This window comes from Castor canadensis, chromosome 10 (genome assembly GCF_047511655.1).
Source record: "Castor canadensis chromosome 10, mCasCan1.hap1v2, whole genome shotgun sequence".
In the NCBI taxonomy this organism is placed as follows: domain Eukaryota; kingdom Metazoa; phylum Chordata; class Mammalia; order Rodentia; family Castoridae; genus Castor; species Castor canadensis.
In genome coordinates this window covers 125,312,221-125,337,780 of record NC_133395.1, presented here as the reverse complement: position 1 = coordinate 125,337,780, position 25,560 = coordinate 125,312,221, and the positions used below count along the sequence as shown (strand labels likewise).

General features: G+C 40.9%; 1 protein-coding gene across 1 annotated transcript in view; it reads left to right on the top strand.

The window, feature by feature from the left end:
* The first annotated feature begins 5,205 nt into the window (after positions 1-5,205).
* Positions 5,206-25,560, top strand: part of Suclg2 (succinate-CoA ligase GDP-forming subunit beta) — a 244,423-nt gene continuing 224,068 nt past the window's right edge. Inside the window, exon 1 of the mRNA XM_020185303.2 lies at positions 5,206-5,354. Coding sequence (XP_020040892.1) covers positions 5,271-5,354 — 84 coding nt within the window. The 5' untranslated portion in view covers positions 5,206-5,270. The remainder of the gene's footprint in view (positions 5,355-25,560) is intronic.

Sequence of the window (25,560 nt, the reverse complement as noted above, 5' to 3'; positions counted from 1 at the left end):
GTGCTGAATTCCATAAATCCTAATTACATTTAGGCTTTGTTTTGAGGGGAACATCTTTCCCACAATCCTTCTGGTGCCATTTTTCTCTCTCAGTACATGTGACCTCCACAGTCCTTTGTGGAAACATCTGTACTTAGTCCTTCCATCTTCATCCATCTCCAGGCTCCCTCCAATAGAGCACCAACACCTTATTTCTGCCATTCCATCTTGCTCTCCACTTTTAGTCTTTGCAGATGTCCTTGACCGCCACTGTGCCTTCCCCAGGTTAATGGTGTTCCTTATTTTCCTCCTGACTTTGTCTGACTGCTCTAAACTTGTCTCCTTTGAATTTTCTCCAGGATGTACTGAGAATTTCTCTTGAGCCCACTGCAGTTTTGACAAAAAAGACTCAGCTTTCAAAGTCTTTCTTTTGGGCACCTTGTAATAGAAATAAGCTACTAAGAAATGCCATAAGAATTAACCCCTTTTTTTCCCTTGTAGTGCTAGGGATTGAACCCATAGCTTCATGCATGGTAGGCAAGTGTTCTACCACTGAGCTAAACTATTAACCCCTAAAATTGGTCATTTTAATGCATTACTGAAGAGAGAGAAATGACTTTAGCACAAAGCAAGCTTGTCTGTGCCACCAATACACACCACAAGCAAAGCCTTAGTTAAAATGGCTGTCACGAATAGCAACAGAGACATTACCTGTCTATATAATAAAGGCGAAACGCTCTTCCCCTGTAAATTCAAGAAATCTGTTATCCATTAAAAAAGAAATAACCAAATGAAATTCACAAATACCCTTTATTTCATCATCATAAAAGTAATCTTCATTCCTGACATGCGGCAGCACGAAGTCAAATATGTAATTCAAGAAAATTAGGGTTGTTTCTTTAAAAGTTCGATTCAGCTCTGCTGGTTATAACGAGTTTGTATTTGTCAAATGGTTTTTATGCTTAAATGAAAAGGTAATGATAAACAAGCATTGGAACTACTAGATTCACTATCCCTTTGCAAGGTTTCATGACATGCCTCTTTGGCAAACCAGGGCCCCTGGAGAAATCAGTGTGGATATGAAAATGAGCACATTATTTCACTGTTAACATGCACTGCTAAGATGAAAGAGAAGGCGTGTGGGCTTACTGATGTTTTTATTTTCCTTCTTGGAACGATTAACTGAATAAGAAACAGTGTAGGCAGGGTGTTCTAAATGCAAACTTGATCATGGAGTTTTGAAAATTAATACTTCGAATGTATGCAGAGTTTATGAGAAATGCTACATTGTGAACTCCCAGCTCCCGATAAAATGCCTTCATTACATTAATGAGGAAACTGAGGCTCACAGATATTAAAACTAAGGAAACAAACACACACAAAAGATACCTTAGTCAAGTACAGGAAGCACGGGAGCCAACAGCCACTGGCTCTCAAGCACTTGACAATGCATCTCATTGGCAAAATGGGTACTGTAGTAATGCACTTTTCAGAGATTAAGGATTTGAGGCTGTTACGCAGCTTGCCCAAAGTTATGAAGCTTTTAAACCAAGAGTGAAGGTTTAAATTTATGTCTGCCTTTCAATCCGATCTCACCTAGCACATAGTGCTAATGCCTATGGCCACAGTTACTGTTTAAGTACTCATAATTGCAATTTGGACAAAGAAAAAGCCTAATACTGCTAATAATCACCCTTCTACATGTCACAGCTGATCTAGACCACTGGTAGGAACTGGGTTGTGCACCAATGTGTCAAGGATGTCTTAAAGCAGCATCAGTTATCCTGTCCACCTATGATTTATTAGCTTTTATCCTACATTTAGGAACCCAATGGACAGACAGCAGAGTTACTTGTCTTTGGTCTCATTAGGAAACTTCTTGAAAGAATTGATGATTATGGTTTCATTTGTCTTTTCAGTTTTCAAACTAAAAAAACCTTGAACCTGGCACACATCTGTAATCCCAGTACTAAGGCAAAAGGATAATAAATTGGAGGGCAGTCTGGATTACAGAGCAAGATCCTGTCACAAAACAAAACAAAACAACATCTTGAAAAGCTGATTTTTAAATGCAGACCCCCAGATACCACACATTGTCCTAAGTGTTTCTGATTCGATAGGTGTAAGGTGGAGTTCTGAAATTCTAAAACAAAATAGAATGGTTTCGTGGCCACTGTACTCTGTCCTTTTTCAGGAGGCAACCATTTTAAATCCTTAATGATAGCACAATAATGTCGCCATTTTGTGAATCAGCCAAAATGGTAGCCCCGCCCTTAAACAAATTCCCACGCTCTAAGACAGCCCCACCCCTACCAGAAACTACTGCACCTGTACTAACTTCCTTACCCTCCCCCTTCTATTAAAGCCACTGCTCGCCCAGGCTCGGGGCTGCGCCATCTTTTCCCTGGCCAGCCTGGCAGTTTGGGCCTGCCATTAAACTTTGCTCTATGGACGTGAGACTTTTCTCGTGAGCTTTCTTTGAGAGCGGCATTTATTCCTAACACTTAACACTTTCATTTTGCATTTGTTTATCTCCATAATTCTCCAGGCCAACTGAGATAAATTACAAAGTATAATTTAAGTTAGTCCACATTTCAGATTGGCTCTGGCTTTCACATTTGATAAAAAACAAGCATTTATGAACTCATTAGAGGAACAAAGTAACATTTATTAAGCCTCCACTACATGGAAGGTCTCTACATACATCTCAATTCACTATGATCAAAAGATTAAATTACAACAATTTGGCATAAGGATTCTGTTTTTTGGCGGGGGGACATTACTGCGGGGTTGAACTCTGGGCCTCAGCACTTCCAGGCAGGTACTCTACGGCTTGAGCCATGCTCCTATCCCTCTTTGCTTTAGTTATTTTTTTGAACAGCTTTTTTGCATGGGCTGGCCTGAACTCATTCTTCCTGTTTATGCCTTCCACGTAGCCAGGATGACTGGTGTGTGCCAACCATACTGTTTATTGGTTGAGATGAGGGTCTCGCTAACTTTTTGCCCAGTCTGGTCTTAAACCATGATCTTTCCAGTCTGGAATTACAGGCTTGAGCAACTGCAGTGTGGCTTGCTTTTCTTTTTTTTTTTTTTTGAGAGTGGGTACTGCTATATAGGTTGGCCTTGAACTGCAGATCCACCTGCCTTAGCCTCACCAGTGCTGGGATTACAGGTATGAGCCACCACACCTGGATTTTTTTTTTTTTTAATTTTTGGTATTTGGGCTTGAACTCAGGGCCTACAACTTGAGCCACTCCACCAGCCCTTTTTTTGTGAAAGGTTTTTTCAAGATAGGGTCTTGCATACTATTTGCCTGGGCTGGCTTCAAACCATGATCCTCCTGATTTCTGCCTCCTGAGTAGCTAGGATTACAGGCATGAGCCACCTACGCCTGGCTCTACTTTGAGGATCTTAACTGGCTTTATTCTCAGTTCTAGATTCAGGCAACACTTCATTCCATAATGTAGAATGAATATTCTGATGGGCTGAGCGAAAGAGGCTGCTTTTATGAAGAGGGAAGGACTGTAGAAAGAACAAAAACAAGTTGGTCATTTTGATGTTACTTTCTTTTTTAGTTGAGGATGGAAGACAGAAGATGGAAAGATAATTGGTTGGATCTGGTTATTTCAGGTTACTCTGTTCTGTGTAAAGACTGAGGCGGAAGGAACTTAATTATCATGCCAATTGAAATAAGCTTTCAATAAGCTGTCTTGAAATTCAGTTATCTCTCCCTTTTCATTTCTCAGGGAAATAGTTTTGGTGCCATGGGACTCTGATGTGGGTGACTCCATTTTGATTTTTACTCTGGTCTGCTGGGATTCAGTGCAACAGTGCCTCTCCTCCTCCTCCTCTCTCTTCTTCTTCCCCTCTTCTTCTTCTTCTTCCCCCTTCCTCCTCCTCCTGTTCTCCTTCTTCTTCTACTTTAGGCAGGGGTTCACTGTGTAGCAACAAGATACCCTGGAAATTGGTATGTATAGCCCAGCTGGCCTAAAACTCAACATGTTCCTGCCTCAGCCTTCTGTGTGCTGGGATGAAAATCGTGCACCACTACACCTGTCTGGGGAGCATTCAGTGAGGATGATACATTGCGCATGTATTTATCCAGGCACAGGGCTGGACACTGGAGATACCATATGAATGGTTAATTCCTTCTTCTTTTGCCTGCCCCTCCTCCCCCACTCCCTTGCTGCAAAGAAGGCAGGAGAGACTGTGGGTAAAGACACTGATGAGTTGCTGATAAAATATTTGAGTCCTCTAAGTGAGAAACAGACAGTCTTCCAACTGAAGCAGAAAAACTCATATGAAGCTATCCAGCTTGAAAAACCTTCAGCTCTGTACCAGTAGTGAACCAGTCCCAAACTGCCAAACATACTGAAAGGACACTTGCCACCTGGCATTGACCCAAGGCCTTGAGTATGCTAGGCAAGCAGTCTACTACTACCCAGCTATAACCCCGTCTAGTGTGGGTGGAAGAAAAATGATAGCTGACTCCCTTAGCAGGGCAATGCCTGAATAAGTAGACTTTGGTTTCGTCTAAAGGTGCATTCATTCTGCAGTCATCAAGAATCTTCATCCAGAATAGTGGTTAGTTTAGTTGGTGATAGTGAATGAGCTGGAGCAGGGTGGTGTCTTTTTTTATTACATGTAACTAGCACAGAGTCCTATAAACTCCAGATAAATGCTCTTATTCTTACTACTGATCTTACTCAGGTTAAAGATCAAGGAAACAAACCTCACTTTTTAAAGAGCCTCCCAAACTCCCATGGCTCAGGACTGCAGGCCCTTACGTTCTCATAATTCCTTCAGGCTCAGCTCGAACATCTCTTCCCCAGACAGGTGTCTGGGAACCCTGTAGGATGGCTTCAGCTCAGTGTGCCGGTCCTGCCGCACTCATCGCCAGAACACTCAGTCCCTTGTCTGTCTGTCCCCGGGGACAGTTGAAGTGCCAAGCCACAGGGCTCGGATCTGTTTTCGCTCAGGATTATAACCGAGGACAAAACGGCGAGAAGGACAGCAGCGACTGCGAGAAGTGAACTTGGGCGGGATTGGGGCGGCCAGAGTTTCTACCGCGGGCGGTGGAATCCGTGCATGAGGGCAGCGTCCCAAGCCCGGGGGCGGAGCCGCGCTGAGGGCGTGGTCTCCTCGCCCCTCGCTGCCCCCGGCCCCGCCCCGGCCCGCTTTCGCCCCGCCCACGGCCCCCTCCCCCGCTGCGCTCGCCCCCGCCCCCCGTTGCCCCCGCCCACTACCCCGGCTAGCGCTAGTCCGGCTTCCTGACGGTGTTCCTGGTTAAGATGGCGTCCCCCTTGGCCGCGCAGGTCGGCAAACTTCTGCGAAACCCAGCGCTCCGGCCCCGACTCCTGGCGGCCAGGTCCCAGGTGAGCGCTGGCGGGGGCACGAGCCGCGGGGAGCCTCGCCCTTCTGCTCGTGGTCCCTTCCTGGCCCCGGCGCGCGGGCACCACACCGCTGGAGGCGGCGCGCGGCCCTGCGCTGCGCCCAGGGCGCAGGAGGGACGCTGACCCCCCCCCCCACCCCCACTTCGGGTTCGGGGCCGAGCGTTGGGGGGACCGCAGGCCCGGGTGCTCCAGTGAGTTCGTGAATGACCCAAGGCTCCTGACTCGCTCTGTCGCTGGACCCCCAGTTTCCGGGGCCGACGCATGGCTTTGTAACCAGGCGCTGGGTGCGAGTTTAGCAAAAGTTCCTCCTACCCGAGCCAATGTGGGAATGCTGAGGTTTGCCATGTTTGTCAGGCCACGTGGCAGGCATGCGTAGAAGTCATCCAGCCTTGCAGGTGTAACTCACCTTCCAGACTGAACTCTGCAGGTTGTCCACGTCTGCAGGCTTAGGAGTGTTTGGTTGGTGAAATGCTGGGGTTAAGGAGATAAAAGGGGAAACCTTGCCCTTCCTTTCAGTGATAAGTCTCTAAATGCACGAAACCATTGGCTCTGTTCACTCTGTCCATGCTTTATGGAGAATAAATCATAGAGGGACAACTCCTCAAACGTGCCCTCTTACAGTGTGTGCCTTCTGCAGATGTCGAGGTGCAGTAATGAGAGGCCTTTGGGGAAAGTGTGAGTTGGTGGTGACTCTTGAATCACTCAACCAGTAACAACTTCTTAGTCTCTTCTAAAGAAACGACAGTCTGGGTTCAGCCACAGCAAAGCAATGACCTTTTCAGTTCCCTCATTTTTAATTGATGAGAGGCAAATTATCACTCATGCAATTTTAAACAGGATATGCACAGTCTAGTTTTTAAGAAAATTTAAAAAAAAGGTTCCTAATGATTTTTTGAGTTACACTAAGCTTTGGTTAATTATGACATGTGCAAGTTTTTTTTTTCTCTCTCCTTTCATTTCCTGACATTTCATTTCTCTGTTATCATTAATGTAAATTTAAAAGGTGCTAATACTTATTACTGTAATAGCCTTAATAGGCACTTGACAGTATGGTGGGGTAGCAAAAAGAATGGCGGTTTTGTCTAATTAAAATCACTAATAACTGCTGTAATAGAGTAAGGCGAATACCCCCAGGTGATCAAGTCCTATTCATTATTTAAGTGTTACAAAAAACAAGAACTATGGTACTATGAGGGTAGACTTGAATTAATTAGAAACATGTGGCCCAGGGCAGTGAAAACTCAAGAAAGGAAAATAATCGTACAGAGAAACCTAAGATGCAGAGTTAAAGTTTAGGCGAAGTGTGTTAAGCCTTCTTGCCTATCCAAGAAATGGAAGCCTTCTTGTAACACTAAAGAGAGGCTCTAATGACCTTGGTTTGACAAAACCTCACTGTGGTTACTTTAGTTTACATTCTTGTGGATGATTTGTTAGCCTATGAATACAAGGGCTAGCAGACAAGAGTAGCTTAAAAAAAAAAAAAAGTCCTAATTGCAACATTAAAGAACCAGAAATGAGGATTGACAAGCATCTAGTTCAGTCAGCTCATTTCGTGGTGGAAGAGTTAAGTCCTAAGGAAGTTAAATGTTTTGTTCAAGGTTACAGAGTTTGTAGCAGAGCTGACTGCAGAGTAAAGGTTTACCTTCAGGCTTCCCTTACACTAGGTTCTTGCTTGATAAATGTAGGGTTCCTAGGAAAACATATGACAGCATGGAAACTAGTCTGCATTCCAGTAATAACTATGTACCAAGTCACTGGCACTACTGACACTTTTTTTTCTTTATGAACATCTTGGAATTGGAAATAGAAATTGGCCAGGATTGTCTGGGATTTGTAAGGAACTTTGCAGGTTCTTGGGTGCTTCTTAGTATCTGCTCCATGTAAATCTGATTTGGTGGTATACCTATTTTGCTCCTTAACAGTAGCAGACATTACAGTTGAATGTGGCCTGCTTTTCCACCAAACTTGAGACTCCTTACCAAGTGTCTCAGAAATCTGTTGCCACTCTTGGTCCAGACCTACTTTATACCAGGCCTTGTTAAAAACTTGGGTACAGAGATAAAAGACACACTTTCTGCTTTTAGAAGCAACTTAGCTGATTTCACAAAAATATCCATAGACTAACACTTTACCCCTTCCTCTGTGGTTAAATTTAACATTTGACACATATTCCTGATACTTAATGTCATTGAAGTTCTTTTTTATTATTACTTCTGCTCTTAGCATCACTGTTTTAACTTTTGATTGATGTTATATCTTTTATAGGGCCCTTGTTAATCATTTCTTAGTTTTATATAAATTTTTTACTTAGCTTCTACCATCTGGCAGTGCTGTTCTAGGTTCTGGGATTTGGAGGCTGAGTCCTTCATCATGTGATACTTTGTTTTTGTCAGGGTGGGGAAGGGTGACATTGCACACATATATCCAGTAGTGAAGATGATTTCAGGGACAGATGCTATCAACAAAATCAAATAGGGTCATGGGATGGGGAATGAACTGCTTAGGACGGTGGGTATTGATCCAGGACAACCTATTCAACAAGATGGGTTTTTTTTTTTTGCTGCTGTTGTTGTTTATGTTTAATTTTTTTTAATTGAAATATAACACACATACTGAGAAACATACAAAGTATAAGTGAACAGCTTCGATGAATTTATACAAATTGAACACACCCAGAGACCAGATCCAGATCTGTAAAGAAATTTAACAGTAGCACTAGTTCTGTGGATTCCTTACCATCACTGCCTGGACCTAGCAATCAGTAACCAGTCCCCTGACTTACAACACCATGTACTGGGTTTGTTCCTATCTGGACTTTATGTAGTGAAGCTATATAATATGCATGCACATTTGAGACATTGCTCAACATTATATGTCTAAGATGCTGGAGGTGACTTTTTTTTTTTTAGATCCTCTTTTTTTTTTTTATTCATATTGGAGGTGATTTTCTGACATTTGAACGGAGTCATAGAAAGGAGCTGGTCAGGTGAGACACAGGGGAAGAATGTGTCAGGCAGGGCAGACAGCAAGTGCAAAGACCTTGAGGTAGGAACTCTGCATGTATAGTTAGTTGAAGAGGAGAAAGCGGCATAAGGTGAGTTCTGACAAGTAGATAGGGATTAAACCACATGGAGACTTGCAGGGTCTGGCAAGGAGTTTAGGAGCTTAGAGTGGTTACATTGTTGGCACAGCTAAACAATAAATAAATAAAAACCTACTAGGTCTAAATTCCTGTCCTGGCTGCTGGAATTTGGGCATTTAATTACTGTATTATAAATACTTCTGTTATACATCTGACCCAGACTGCTTTTGAAACTTATAGAGGAGTTGGGGGTCAATAAACTTAGCACTTCAGTAAAAAGTCTAACTTCTGTTACAGGCCTTTCCAGAATCATGAGTCCTAGAAGACAGAAGCCAGTTTGCTGTAACCAAGTAGTCAGCCAGGTGAAGAGGGTTCTGTGGTACTTGGTTCTGCATACAGGGAGGCAACACCAAGAGCAGAGGAGTCCATCTGTCAGTTGAATCTTAAGGGAAGTCTTGGCTGAGGGCATTGAGTTTTAAATGGTTATTGGTAATCCTAAACACAGCATTGTTGCCTTTTAGGACATTTCCCCTCCGTAGTGACTAAGTGCACTTAAAGGAGCCGTTCGTTCTATTTGAAGTGAGAAACTGCCTTTCAGGACCCCAACTGTATGTGGCTCCCTGCAAAGCTCAAGGGATGTGTGTTGTTAAAAAAACAAAACAAAACAAAAAAACCCCAAAAAAACCTACTTACACCTGTGATCCCTGCTGTTGGATACTTCAAGAGGAATGGCTTCAGCTTAATTTTCTGCTCCTTCTGGAAGTGGGAGGAGAAAGATGGATTCATGGGTTTTAGATGTGAAGGACTAAAGGTTATATGCAAGTTCTTATCAGCTAAATGAGGCTGTGTGGAAGTTGTGACATATATATACCTGCCTATTGCCCTGGAGAATAAATATCGGACTCTTCTTTCTTTCTTTTTTAAATGTTGTGTAGCTGCAATTTCTGCTGTTAGAAAAGGAAATGCATCTCACGTAATTTAGGTGCTAAACTATTGACCTACTGGGTGGGGAAGACCTTTAAGTGATAGCTCATGTCCTAAATTGGTTTTGTTTAACTGTAAATGAAGTGTTTCTTTTATGGTCGAGTGATTTAGTGTACAGGCTCACAGTACCAAGAACTTCTCCTGTCCTTGTTCCCTGCCTCAGTTCTGCAAGCACAAAGCCCAAAAAGTCACTGAAATATGTTGTACTGGGGAGGAAAGGAAATTACATAAGTAACCCCACACCATTTGTCCTTCAACTCTCTTTACTACTCAGTCTGGAATTGTCACTTGATGCAGTGTTTTCTGTCACTTGATGGAAAGTTTTTATTGGAAAAACTGGAGAGATTTGTTTATGTTTGAATAAGTGATACAAGCAGTATAAATGAAATCTGGAAATTAATACTGGAAGTACACCTGGTGAGGAGGTGGGGGTGATGGAGACAGTGGATTGCATTCTAGTCATTGCAAATGGTTTAGTATGGAGAAGGAAGGGTGTAGGAGGGCGAATGTGGTGGAAATATATAGTCATGCATGAAAATGGAACAATGAGACCTGTGGAAACTATTCTAAGAATGGGGGGAGAAGAAATAAAGGAGAATGATGGAGGGGTAAGTTTAATAAGATATATCATAAGCGCTTTTGTAAATGTCTCATTGTACCCCCATTACAACAGTAATATAATTAAAAAACAAACAAAAAGCAAGTAGAGGAATGATATCATCCAGGCAAGCCGGGAAGGATGAATGGGCTGCAGAAAGGAATTTCTGGATACAGCTCTGTAGCTGAGGTTCAAGCAAATGCCATTAATTTAGCAAATATTTTCTGAACGCTTACTGTGTATGCCCAATGCTTGGCTCCCCAAAGGCAGAAACTTACTGACTTGCTTCTTCACTACAAACCCAGTGTTTAAGAGGGTGTTGAGCAGATAGATACATTTAATAGAAATGAGTTAGTGAGCGTTGAGAGGGTCTCACGGACGTGTGGCAAATTTGATGTGTAAGCCAGTGTCTATACTGTAATATAGTAAGCTGCAGTTGAGCTGTTCTTAGTATTCTAAGACACTTTGCTTCTTCCTGCTTAGGCCACTTGCCCTTCTCAGTGACCAAAAATCCCTGTCTGTTTGCTCCCCTCATGTAGCTCACTGATTTAGAGTTAATTCTTCAGACAGACCTTTCTTTAATCATCTTATTGACCCTGCCTCTCTCCAGGGACTGTTCTCTACCCCTTTCTACCTTATTGCACTTTTTAACACTTGACGCTGCCTTTGTTTATTCTTTCTCTTCCTCTTTCTTTCACAAATGTAAAGCTGTAAGCTCCATGCATGCAAAGACTTTCTTATGCACTGCTGTTTCCCCAGCTGCCTGACGGTATTCAATAAACATTGGTGGTCTAAATGAATGATTAGGGTGCACAGAGGAGGGAGAGGCAGGTGTAAGGACTGGAGAAGCTGAGAGGTGATGTGGATAGTTTAGGTAAGTGAGAGAAGAAAGAATGGGCTGATGATTGGAAAGGGCTTGCAGAATAGGACTAGTAATTTGAAAATTTAGAATGTGACAGTCTGTGCACAGTGATTGTTACATATTATTTTTAATCCTTACATTACTGCCTGGAGATTGTACTGTCTCCATGTTTCATGTAAAGAATCCCAGGCATAGAGAGGTGACATGGCAACTTGCTTGAAGTCACAGTGCCAGGAAGTCACCTGCCTAGTGCTAATAAACTGCTTATGCTGTTAAATCATTAAGGTGTTTCACCTAAAGATTCAGTTTGGTCTGAACCATCCAATTAAACTGCTTACCTTCTCCCCACCTCTCCTCGCCCGCCCTTGCCTTTGGTCCTTTGGACTGGGACTGACTCAGCATACTGGTCAACTCTGCACAACTCCCTCTCTGAGCTCTTTTTCCAGCTTTATCCTGCTCTCGGGTCTAGGAAAGAGTACCAAAATGAGCTCTGGGTTCAAATTCAGATGTAAAAAAGTCTAGATCCTAGTGTACTATGCAACCTGAAACAAATTATTATTTTAAAATGATTTTTTGTTAGTGCATATTATATAGAACAATGAATTTCATGGTGACTTTTTTCGACATGCATATTTTGATCATATTTGGATTTTTTTTCAGTGTTGGGATTTGAACTAAGGGTCTCATGCTTGCTAGACAGGTCCTTTACCACTTGAGCCACACCCCCTCCAGCCCTGGAACAAATTATGGAACTTGACTATTTTCTGAGAAGGGATTAGTTCTCACAGATGGCTATAAAGATTCAATAAGATGATATATAAAACATTTGTCATTATGATTAGATCCTGGGCCTACAATGATTATTTCTCTTGCGGTGAATTTGAAGCTGAATTTACTTGCTTTTTTTTTTAAGTAGGCTTTATTGAGCTGAATAACTTCACTTTTCCAGATTCCATTAACACTTAACATATGCCATCATTCCAGAGTTAGGCACTGGCTTGGTGCTTCCTTGTATTTTATTTCACTTAATTCTTGCAAAGTTATGTGAGGCAAGAGTGATTCTTCCCAGTTTGCATCTGGGCAGCTTGAAGCCTGGGAAGTGGAGGGCTGACTCCTGGACCCTGGTTATCTTCAGGATCCTACAGATGGGGTAAAGGTCTGGTGAGGCTCAAGGTGGTATAAGGAGCAAGGACCACGTGGGAAGGCCAATTGCATCATCCTAGTTGTTGGTCATCCCAGAAATATTTGCACATCTCATTGTTGACTTAGCAGCCATGGCTTTGTACTTCATGTGTGTCAAGGTTCTGAGGTGGGGGACCACTAAAGAATGGACTGTAGTCACAATGTGTACCAGTACCTTTCACTGTGTGCCTAGCACAAAACACTGGCCTTAGGGGTTCAGGAATATGGGGGAAATGGTGACATTTCATTACCTTTGCAGAGTGGACATTGTGGGATGGTAATAGAGGATGGAGTTTCCTAGTTTTCTGAGGTTAGACTTTGATCAGTGTGCTGAGTTAAGGTCCCCTTTCACTCTTTCTAGAAGTGATTACAAAGGAAAAACATTTAGGTATTAAATTTACTTTTATGTTGAAATAGAAGGGATTTGATGTAGTATTTGAATGGATATCACAGATAAGACAAAGCACAAGGAATAAGTTTGTATAGGTTTGGGTTCTGTTGGTGGGGGCGGGGGAATCTTCTGGCATCTTTTTCTATTCCTACCCATTGCTCCATTTCAGTTTCTGGGTTGTCTTAGTCTCAGGTTTGTGATGTGCTTTATCATGTTTGAGGTGGTAGAACAGCGACAGATGAAGCCAGAGATGTAGGAGGGGCAAAATTCTGTTTGTTGTAAGCCTGCTCTTGTTCTTGAAGGTGATGAGGAGCCATTAAAGGTTTTAGACAGTGAAGCACCAGCAGTTTTATGCTTGAGAATATGATTTCTGGATATGGTGTGGAGAGGGTTGGAGGCAGGCAAAATGGAGATCACCTGGAGATTGTTGCACTGATTTGGTGCCAGGGTACCCAGCACAAACCAGGACTGGAACCAGATTGCTTGGGTTTAAAACAAGCCATCAACACTCAGTAGCTTTGTCATCTTGTAAAAATTATGTATATTTTTTTATAGCATTGTTTTTTTCTTACTATTCCCCATTTCAGTACCTTTGAAAGCTGAACGTATTGTTACACTTTGTCATGTGTTTATTAACAGGTTCCTCCCACATAGCAAAAACGTAAAATGGGAAAAGATGAAGGCAGGGGCCAAAATCAGGGTGACCATATATTTTATCGTCCTACACTTTTGAGCCTGAACATAAGCACTCATTACCCTGGAATGACAGGAGAAACCAGGACTGTCCCTGGAAAACTGTTTGTCTCAATACCCTAATAAAATCGATGCCAGATCCACACCATTGGCCTCTCTAGTCCACTGCCATAAAGCAAAAAAGGAATGAAAGTCCTGTTCCTGAGTACAGGGTGGAGGAGCTGCTCTCCTTATAAAACATCCCTGCTTATATTTACCACGGAGCCACGGTACTCTGTCCCTGTGCTCAGGTATTCTCTGGAGATGTCAGTAGGGTCTCAGAAAAAGAACACACACACACACACACACACACACACACGCACACACACACATAAAAATGGGAAGACCCAGAAACACACACACAAAAATAGGAAGACCCAGAAACACACACACACACACACAAAAATAGGAAGACCCAGAAACACACACACACACACACACACACACACACACAAATAGGAAGACCCAGAACACACACACACACACACACACACACACACACACACACACACACACACACACACACACACAATAGGAAGACCCAGAAATGTTCCAGGCTTATAAAGAATAGTGAGGAGCTTTTCCAAGTCCCAGACCTACCTTATCCAACACTAACAACATTCTGGGTCTCATTGAAACGGTGCAGCCTGGCTTAGTTATCTCCTTCTCCTTTCTCAGTCTTGGGTGGATGATGCAGGTGCTTACAAAGACTTCTTTGATTGAAAGAAGGAGACCTTCTTGGACTTTGTCTCAAGGGAACAATAAAGGGCTTACAGAATGGAAGAGGAATGTTTAGTTTCTTTGTGCCATTTTCTGCTGTTGACTGGTCACTTATATATGGTAAGATTTCTTTATAACTTCTACCTACAATTGATTTTGGCTGCTCATTCCCCTGCTCTTTCCAGGCCTTGTCCTAACATATCATCTAGCTTCCACTGTCTCACAGAATTTTATAGTTCTAGTAACAAGAGAATATTGTCAGTCTAGGTCATCCTTGTGCACTCAGTTTTGGGTCACTGGCCACTTGAAACATTGGTCGGATTTGTGTAGGGTTATTCCCATGTTCTACCCTCTGGTGAAAGTGGGGAGGGCTGTGGAGAGTAGTCTCACTGCCTCCTGAGTAGCAGGCTCTGGGTGCATGATCAGTTGGGAGGCCTGATCCAGGTGAGCACTGTTGTATTTTTTTATCAACCTGAGTTGCTACCAACCTCAGGTTGTATTTTCCCAAGTTTCCACATTTCCTTTTCACTTTTTCAAATGTTTAAAGATCCTTATTTTTCTGTTCTGAGTCTAACCAACTGACTATAGAATTCAAGGTAATATTGAAGTGCTTCATTTTAGATTGTTTTCGTATGGTAGTTCTCTGGGGAGAATTGTTAAGTAGGAAAATTAGGTGTTACAGGAAGCCAACTCATCCATCCAAATGGTCAAATGATCTTTTCCGATACAAGTATGGGTAACAGGCTTCATACAGAACTAGAATACACTCAACTTTACTTGGAACAATAGTTTGAGCTGAAATAGCCCAGTGTCTCATGGTTCTCTCTTCTTTATACTTCCAAAGGAGGAGAATTTATTTGGGTCTATTTGTCACTACTTAATAAAGGGTTCCCACAGTGGATAGAGCTTCTTTTAGGTCAGTTATCCCATCCATCTCAGACTAAGGTACAGGATTCATTCCACTCAAACCATGAGTGTGAGATCATATCTTTTATACTTCAAATGGGGATACATTTGAGAGTAGAAAAACACTACTAATAATCATGCCAGGATAATAATAGGTATAAACCAGGACTAGAATCACACTATTTGGACTTGGATCTTACTTTCAATGATTGCTTAGTAAATTTGTGATTTTGCGACTTACTTATTTTCTTGTAAGACATATTTTTTCATCTTCCAACATCTCTGAAATGCAGTTGTCTTTTTTACTTTGTGCCATAGATCAATAGTTTTTTTTCTCCAGTGGTGCATTAAAATGGTACGTCATATAATTGTTGGCGTCTTAAATTAGATGAATTTTAGTAAATTCCTTGGGCTTTAGTTTCCTCATCTGCAAAATGGGGAAGTTACAGTACTGACTTTGAAGAGTTGTATTGGGGATGAAATGAGCTCAAGCATTAATTACTCAGCGACATCTCCACATTTTTATTAAGACACTCTTTTTTGTCCTTTGCTTTCTCTCACCCTCTTCTGCCTGTGCTCTCTGCCTGCTCTTGAGTTGCTGTGTTATATGTGGACATTAAAGGACTTTTTTGGGTTAGCTTATTTTTGAAAGGAAGGATGGAAACCATGTTTAATATGCACTGTTATTCTAGCCTGAAGGTTTAGGAAGGTCTTCAGTAAGTAATACAAAGAAAGCTGAGATTAATTATTTTTGATTAAGGGAATCTTTTTTGGTAATACTGGGGATGAACTCAGGACCTTGATCTTGCTAGGCAGGCACTCTCCCACTTGAGTTACACCCCCAGTCCTTTTGCCTTTAGTTTGTTTATCAGATAGGGTCTTGTGCTTTTGCCCAGATGACCTCAGACTGAGATCATCCTGTCTCTACCTCATGCATAGCTGGTTTACAAGTGTGTGCCATCACACTCAACCTAAAGGAATAAATTATTGATAATGAGTGTTTCTTTGTTAAGAATTAGAGCTCTTTTTTTTTGATTATTTTGGTGCTGGGGATTGAACTTGGCCTCGCACATACTGGGCAAGCATTCTACCACTGAACTCTTTTAAAGTGACGTCATTAAAATAAAAATCAACAGTAACAAGGGAAAACAAAAATGAATTTTTCAGTTACTGCCTTTTATATAATTGATGTGAAAAAATAAATGTACTATTTGGCTAATTAGAAAAGCCAGGTAAATTTTGAGATGGTTAAGTTGGAAACTTAATATAAGTTTAATTTTAAAATGATACAGCGGAATTGAATAGCTAAGTGTTGAGTGGGGTAATTTAAATAGGAGACAGAAGGCATGTGAGTGTTTCTTGGGAAAGCTGGGCCTTAGGGTGCTTTTAGGATTGGAGTATCAAATCCCAAACCCCTTGTAGAGCATGATGTGAGTGTGCTGGTTCCTTTCTTTTTTGTTTGATGTAAGTTTATGGTGGGCCTTTTATGAGTGGTATAAAATAGATTTTGTGACTATATCTTATATAAAATATAATTTTAATATGGGGAAAATTTACAGAGTTAAACTTTATATAAAGATGATAGGAAGCTACTAAGTTTCCTTTTTCATTAAAAGTCTCTGAGTAGGAGTATTTTGTAATTGTATGTCATTATCTTAGTGTTGGCAGTGTATCAATAACCTTTTACTTACAGTAATCCACAAGTTACAGTGTTCTGTTCTTAAAGTTGTTTTGCTCTGTGCCTCAGGGGAAATCTATTTCTAGGTCAGAGAAGAATCTCTTTCCTGGAACCTTAAAGTTTTAAATAAGCAAGATAGTCATTATTTAAATAAAATTAATTATTGACACAAAGCAGTATTGCTGTGATCAAATTTAGGGGCATTGAGGGAAGTTGTGAAGAAATTGGTTTTTTGAGTCAAAATTTGGACTAGCAAATGCTTTCTGTGTTCTTGAAACCTTATTTTACCTCCTAAAGCTTATAAAGGTACTGAAAATATGAATGTATACTTTCTATTTAATTTTTATTGTAAAATATAAAATTGACCATTTTTAACTACTTTATCAATTTAGCCATTCTGTGGCATTAATTAAATTCATTCATTCATCTATCTTTTTGTGCAACCATTGCTAACATCCATTTTTTAACTTACTCATCTTCTCAACTAAAACTCTATTCCCATTAAACACACCCCATTCTTTCCTCCCCTCATTTTAGCAGTCTCTGTAATTTTGACTACTCTGGGAACTTCATCTAAGAGGGATGGGATTGTTTGTATTCTTTTGTAGCTGGTTTATTTAACTTAGCAATGCTGTCTCCCATCCACTACTAACTCTCCTTAGCTTCTGAGATCAGAGGAGATCCACAGACAGCTAATGCTGTCTAAGTTTATCCATGTTACAGCATGTGTCAAAATTTCATTACTGTTTAAAGCTGCACACTATTCCATATTGTGTGTGTGTGTGTGTGTGTGTGTTTATAAAAATTGACTTACCTATTCATTTATCGGTAGATGCTTGGGTTGCTTCTGTCTTTTGATTGTTCAAAATAAGGGTGCTCTGCCGGGCACCAGTGGCTTGTGCCTGTAATCCTAGCTACTCAGGAGGCAGAGATAAGGAGAATCATGGTTCGAAGCGGACAAATTGTTTGTGAGACCCTATCTCTTAAAAAACCCATCACAAAAAGGGCTAGTGAGTAGTTCAAGTGGTACAGCACCTGTCTAGCAAGTGTGAGGCCCTGAGTTAAAATCCCAGTAACCATAAAAAAAAAAAATACTGCCCTAACCGTAAGTGTACAGTAGAAATATATTTTATGTTAATCTTCACTTTTGTAGAAATGTTGTCCAGTGCATAGTTTGCACTGTCCTTTGTGAAACTTTTTCCTGATAATAGTTATGAAGTATTAATATTTGTGTATGCTTATATTATGTTTGCATTAGTCAGTTTTTCATAATTGTGACGAAGATCTGAGAGAACAACTTAAAAGGAGGAAAGATTTCTTTTGGCTTATGGTTTCAGAGGTTTCAACCCATGGTTGGCTGGGTCCAGTGTTGTGGGCCTTTGGTGAGACCAAACTTTGCAGCAGAAGAGTATGGCAGAGCAGAGTGGCTTACCTCATGGTGGTCAGCAAGGGGGGTGGAGGCTGAGAGAGAGAGAGAGAAACAGAGATTGGAAGGGGCAAGATATTTCCTGGAACAGGTGTGACTCTAGTGACTTACTTCCTCCAGCTGGGCTCCAGCTCTGAAAGTTTCCATCACCTGATAATAGTGCCACCAGCTGGGAATCAGGCATTCAGTGTGGAAGCCACATTCAGATCGTAACAGTGTGTCCAGTGGGTGTTTGTTCAGTGTGCCGCGAAGGTACTAGGAGGCTCAGAACATGGCGAGTGGGGAGTAGGCGACTGCAAGCTGCCTTTCAGGAACTTGGACTCTAGTTTGTTGGAGACTCATGGAAGATAGGCAGTTGTAGTGAGTGAGTTTGGTGCTATGAGAGGCTCCCTGGCTCTCCTAGGATGCAGCTGTTTCCCTTTGTTCACCTACACAATGACTTTTAATAATGCCTGGACACCCTGAGGTAAGGACACATGTGAAAACAGATGCCTGACATTTGCCAAGCACATTCTATGGACCAGGCCTAGGTGTTATGCATTTAAAAAGGATTATGATGTGAGTCCTCATAGTGACCTTGGGTGGTGGGTCTCATTATTGCCATTGCTGAACCCATTGTAAAGAGGATAAGCTGGGGTTCAGAGGGTGGAAACAACTTCCTTGTCACAGTTGTTGCTGGGTACAACTCTTCAGGATGACATTCACATTGGCTTATTGAAGTGCTTATTATGGGTGGAATCATGCCCTCCACAAAATTCTTGTGACTTTATGTACCAAGGAATTCAAGTTAAAATGAGGTCATCAGTGTGGGTCCTGATCAGTGTGTCTGATGTACTTTTTAAATGGGAACCTTTCAACTCAGATACACATACACAGGGAGAAAGCCACGTGAAGATAAAGGCAGTGGTCAGTGTGATGCTTCTGCAGGGCAGGAAGACCAAAAATTGTCAGCAAACCACCAGGACCTAGGAGTCAGGCATGGAACAGATCCCCTCAACCCTCAGAAGGAAACAGCCCTGCTGATACTTGAATCTCCGAAGACTGATCCCCAGAACTGTGAGAGGACATTTGTGGTTGTTTTTGAGCCACTGTCTTGATATGTAGCCCACATGTAATCCTCCCGCCTCTGTCTCCTGAGTTGCTGGGATTAAAGATGTGTCACCATGCCAGGCTTGTCTTGCTCTTTAACCACATAGACTGCAGTACTGTTTATGTCAGTTCCAGAACACACTAATATGCGTACCATTGAACTTTGAACAATCTGCGTTGGTGAAGAATGGGAGTTTCAGACCTCACCCTATATTATTATGAAGATAGTTATGACCTCCCCGTACCTCCAGTACCATTCTACTTTGAGAATGAGAAAGTGTGCTGAAGTTATCATTACAGGTATCTGCAAGTATGTGACCATGAGCCTTTGCGATTCTTCTGCAGCACTCCTGGTGTCTCTGAACTTGCCCTCCAGGGGCATATGCTGCTTTTCTGCTGCTCACAGATAGCTTGTGAACCATGGCCACCAGTTGTCTTGCTTTATGCTTCATCTACTTGTGTTTTTTGAAACAAAAGATTGATTCCTGCTAATTTACTCAGTAGTGTTAGATTTGAGAAACTTTGCTTCTAAGTACAGTTGACATCAGCTTAAAGACAGAAGAGTTAGAATTGAGATGAGTTTTGCAAGGAATGGGGTATAGGTTTTTTGCTACCAGTTCCCAAAGAGGAGTTCAAGAAACATTTTAACAGCAGCAGGAGACTGGAACAAATGCAGAGTCGTATTTTTCAAATGTGTCAATTCTAGTATTATTGATTTTGCTTTTAAAAAAGAAAATAGCAAACTTCATTATTTGTTAAAATCTCACCCCCCAAAATCACTCTTTCTATTCAGACAGCTCACCGAAGGTTAAACAACACCCCCCAACATTTTAATACCTCTGTTACAGTCCTTTTGAAAACCAGTTACATAATTTAATCCAGCTGATTTTGTAATCAGAAGTATTACACCAGGCACTGTTTTTCTTCAGTAGCATAAAGTTGAAATTTAAGAATAATCAGCATGCAATCAAAAGCTGATTATAAATGAACAATAATGAATACAAAAGTGAAATCATTTCTGAGGGTTATAGTGAAAGGAAAAAGAAGTAGTAATAACAGTGCTTTGAAAGAGAAGAGTGACAAAAAGAGGGTATGGTTTATGTGAATAGGAAAATAATGGGTGAAAGTCAGCCTGCAATGATGTTCCATGAATTGTGGAAGAGTTTTAGGGAGAAAGGGGGAAAAAAAAACATTAAAAGAGAATAAAAGTCTATATAATTGTGTGTACTTACTGCAGTAGATGAAGTCATGTAGGAAAAGTCATTGTGGATATTTAGGACGGAATCACATCTCTGTTACAGATGCTGGCAGATAGTACAGAGAGAAAAAGTTCAGTTTGTGTCCACATGAATTGTCTGGGTGGCTTTAGGTAAGACATTTAGCTTCTCTAAGCCTGGGTTTTCTTATTAATCTGTATTTAATGTTATTGAACTTCTAGCATGTATCAGGGCTTGTGCTCTGTGCTGGATACAGCTGTAGCTTTGCAGAGTGGGTACTGTGTGCGCTGCGCAGAGTGGGGGGGTGCATACCATTGGCAGTACACAGATAACGTTGGGTGATACAGGAAACACCATCAAATACCAGTAAATTACGCAGTATTCATTGTTGCTCTCTTGTACATGTCTTTGAAGCCTTGGGAGAATTTTTCAGTTCTGTGTTAGTGTGCTTTTAGGATCCTTAACTCAGAACTTTATATTTTTTTAACCTTAACTGGCCAAAATCGAATCCCTTTTATTTTATAATTGTACTTTTCAAGATTACCTTCTCTTTACACAAACAGTATAAGAAGTGTTCTAAAGTATCCTCTTAAAATAAATATCTTCATGTTAAAATAAATATGAGGAAATTGATAATGGTATTAGATTTAAAAGAAAACTATTAAATCAGTATTTCAGATAATTTTCTTTGCTGGCATGGGTGTGATAGATTAAGAGGGGGACTTCCAGAGGTGGTTAGGCAGGAGGGCTCCTCCCTGGTGTATAGTTTTGACCCCTGTAAGGGGCTCAACACTCCGTCTCGTAATTGGCTTTCCTCCCTTTTGCCATCTGCCATGTGAGGACACAGCAAATGGACCTACCCGGTGTCAGAACTGGTACCTTGATTGCAAAATTCCATCCTTTACAACTGTGAGAAATAAGTTTCTGTTTAGCCAGTCTGGTGTTCTGTTACAGCAGCAGGAAGGGACTAAGGTATTATGTGGGCAAAATATTAAGAATCGACTTGCACAATTCAATAAATAATTATTCTTGTGGTAAGCATGCACTTACGGCACAAATTATGGAAGTTGGTGTGGGGTGAGCTGAAGTCTTGAAGCATTATGACAGGCACAGTTCTTAACATGTACCATCTCGAATGTATCTGTCTTCAGTTCATCCATTTAGCAAGTAATGCTTGAGGAACAGTTTTTAACACTGGGAAATCACAGAACAAAACATATTCTTTGTTATCTTTCTTCAAAAGAAGGTAGAGATTTTATGTCTGTGTTTCAGGTGATATGTGCTAGACTCCGTGTGCAACTAGCACCATCACACCTGGCTTTACACATGATATTGAGAAAACTAGGAAGGAAAGAAAGGGTCGCACCTCTAATTAGGGTTGTCACGGAAGTTGTCCTCCATAAGGTGATAGATGAGCATTCCATACAAAGAGCAATAAGTGCAGAGGTCTTGAGATGGCTCATGTGCCTGGTGTTTAAGTCAAGCAGGCACTGTGTTTGGGAGGGAATTAGTAGGGGAGTGAGAGGAGGAGTTTGGAGAGATGGGCAGTTGAGATACATCCAAATTGTAGTTATCAAAGTTTGTACCTTTTTAGTACCACAATATTTTCGGTGGTGGTGGTGTTTTTTTGTATTTGGAGGTACTGGGGTCTGAACTCAGGGCATTGTGCTTTCTAGGAAGTACTCTATCACTTGAGACAAGTCCCCAGCCCTTTTTGCTTTAGTTATTTTTCAGATAAGGTCTCACACTGTTGCCCAAGTGGCCTTGGAATGTGATTCTTCTACCTATAGCCTTCTGTGTATCTGAGATTATAGACTTGAACCATCATACCCAGCTTATTTGTTGAGATGGAGTCTTGCTTTTTCTGGGCTCACCTTGAACCATGATCCTCTTGATCTCCACCTCTGAATAGCTGGGATTATAGATGTCAGTCACTGTGCCTGGCTAAAATTTTAAATTTTGATCAAGTTTAATTTAATTTTTTTTTACATTTTCTGTTATAAATTGTTGTACTGGGGGCATATTGTGATATTTACAAAAGTTCTTAAAATGTATCATAGTTGAATTCAACCCCTCTATCATTCTCCTGTATTCCCCCCTTCCCTCTAATTTTTTTTTACTGGGTCATAACTTTAGTGTCATGTCTAAGAACTATTCACCAGACTCTAGATCTAAAATAATTTTACATTTACATTTCTAATCCATTCTGAGTTAGTATTTATATAAGGTGTGAGGATTAAGTTGTAGTTTTTTCTTTTCTTTTCTCTTTTTTGCTTGTGGATATCCAATTACTCCAGTGTCATTTATTTAAAAGGCTGACTTCCTCTACTGATTTGATTTTCCTTAGAAAGCCTTTAATTCTTCTGTTGGAAATCTACAATTTTAAAACTGTTAGGCAACTTTGACATCTTTTCACCATACAGCATCTGAATTGTAGAGAAGTTAAATATGGGAGACAGCTCTTCTGCCTTGAGCAGAGAATGGAAGTCAACTTCTCCTCCCATTTCGAATCTTTGGGTGTATTCTGTTCTTGATGTAGGCTCAGTGGCTTGAGTTCTTTACATGGTATTTGCTTGGTTTTTAAGACTTTTTTTCTGAGTCAAGGAGCATTTGAGATTCTGGAAAGAGACCTTCAACATCTGTCTTCATACTCCTGTGGATTCTTGGCTATTAAAGCCAGGCAAAGCTCTTGCATTCATCTACGTTAAGATCGATATTGCTCTCCAAACTTGGTATTTTGGTGAAATCACTTTATATTGTTTCTGTTCAGGAATTTTCTTCCTACAATTTCAATGTGTAATGAACCACTGGAACCTAGAGAATGTACCCATCAGTGATAATCTCAGTAACATTTATAGCATGTTGATCCAATAAAAAATGCTGAAATGGATTCAGATGGTTGATGGTAATGGGTTTGTTTCTCTCAGCTTCCTATCTGTGGGTCTCCTAGGGAAAAAAAGTGATAGAGGCTCCAGTTTTCCTTGACTCTTTAAGAATCCCACATGTGTATTGAAATTAGGACTTTACAACTGTGATGAAGTTTGGAAACAATTCAGCCCTGTTACAGAAACCAAGGCTTTTTTATATGGGTAGTGAAAACTTATGTGTAGTTACAGGGAATAGAAATCTGTGGGTTTTTTCCCCCACTAAAGTTCTCTATTATACAGAATCAAATTGGTGTTCTACAGACTGTTTATTCAGCTTTAGAAGCAAAACACTGTAGGTAGTTTGTTGTGCTAAAACACAAGCTCACAAGTCACACCCCTGGCTGTTGTCCTCAACCCTGTACTACTGTGTTTGTAGGCAGGTCACCTCATTGTACTCCCAGGAGCTTTTTCTCCTCATGTGGGGTCTGAGGAAACAGAGGGTGCTGGGAAGACTTACAGAGCTAAGGACCTGCAGGGTTGTAGTACTCAATAAATGGTGGTGATGGAGATGGTCAAGTATCAACCTGTTTTGATAGTGATAGTAAAATTTGTATTTGTTTAATGTGTCAAACATACAGGTTTTCTTTTTTTTGGGTGGGGGCAGTACTGGGATTTGAACTCTGGGCCTCATGCTTGCTAGGCAGGCACTCTATATCACTTGAGTCATTGCACCAGTCCTAGGTTTTCTTAATACACTGTTTTATGGGCAGTACTATAAGGTTGGACTATATGATATGCAGGCTAAATAATGGGATGAAGTACTATTCAGAACTTAACAACTTGGAAAGGAGGGCTCCATGACATTCTTCCTTTCCATGATATTCTTTCCAGCCCATTTGGCTTTTTTGAGACAGGGTCTTGCTCTGTCATCCACACTGGCCTCAAGCTTTCCATCCTCCTGCCTTAGCCTCCCATATAGGGATATGACACCATAGCTGGCCTTCTTTCCATGATATTGTCTCTGGATCACCACAGGGATGTTTATTTAGATTTATTTGTTTTTCTATTTATTTAGTTATGGTGCTAGGAAATGAATTCAGAGCTTAGTGTGTGCCAGGCAAATGCTGTATCAGTAGCTCACATTCCAGTCCCAGAAAGGTGTTTAAAGAGCAGTGTTGGTACCACATTGTGTACCAGCCCTTCACGTTACTGTTCCAGCCTGCTGAGTGTCTAATTTTCTTCTCTCCTGCATGTGGACTCACATGCAAAATCCCTCCCTTATATTCTTATCCCACTGAACCATGAAGTCCCTTCAAACACGGGACTAAACATCCTGTGTATTTAGACATTATGTTTCCTTAACTGGAAATCCCTCTTGCTAACATCTCTTTGAGTCATCTTTAAGACTCAACCTGAGTGGTACTCAGTATTTTCACATGCCACCATTCTGTGCCTTCCTAGCACTGGCCAAGTCTTCATCTTTGTGTTTCCAGTATCTCTCACATAGCCATGCTGTGTAAGGAATAAGTTGACTTGCTGGTTAACCGCGGCATACAGTTAGTTGAAGACAAGGAGTTGTTCATTTTTGATGAAAATTAGTAATGTTAAATTATCTAGGACAAAGTTTGGGCATCTGGATGATCATCAAAAAGTTGAGAGAATAATTTTATTTCTCATTTAATGAAAAACTGTCCATGAATAACTGATAAAAATTTAATTGAGAAAATAATCAGATATTGCTTCCAGTCATTCTCCCTGCACATTCCCCCACCCCCCCATTTCCCCCAGTGTGAAAAAACAATTACTTCACCCTTTTACCTGTGCAGTCTTTAGTGTGAGATCTGGAACCAAGTGTAAGGAAAGGTGAGTTATTGGTGCCTTACTCTCAAGTTCTGAATTTTCAGGGCTGGGGAGTTGTGCCATACCTCTCTTTTGTGTGTTATTTACATTACCATACTTTTCAGTGCACTAGAGTTTATTGTACTGAATGGCAGTATTTCACATTCACATGGGTGTACTGGGGAAGCTTTTAATTCTAAGGTGAGACGTGCAGTCAGCTGTATAGAGAAATGCATAGAAAATCTGAGCTCCTTTTTTTGATTAAAAAAAATTTTTTTGGCAGTGCTGGAGATTGAACCTGGGGCCTCATGTGTGCTAGGTGAGTGCTGTACCACTAAGCCATACCTTTTTTTTTTTCCCCATGTTGTTGTTTTAACCTTCTTCTCTATTTAGTTTCTTGACTTTATCTGATGGCTACTGAAGTTTTAATTTATTTCATGATGTGAAATGAATGAGTGACTAAATAATACAATAAACTATTTGAGAACATAGCACAGTGAAAATTTAGCATACTTTGAAATACTTTCCTTTTTTATATGAAACCTAATTACTTCAGGGAAACCTTTTTGATTTTTAAAGAAATATCCTTATAATTTTTTGTTATTACCTGTATGT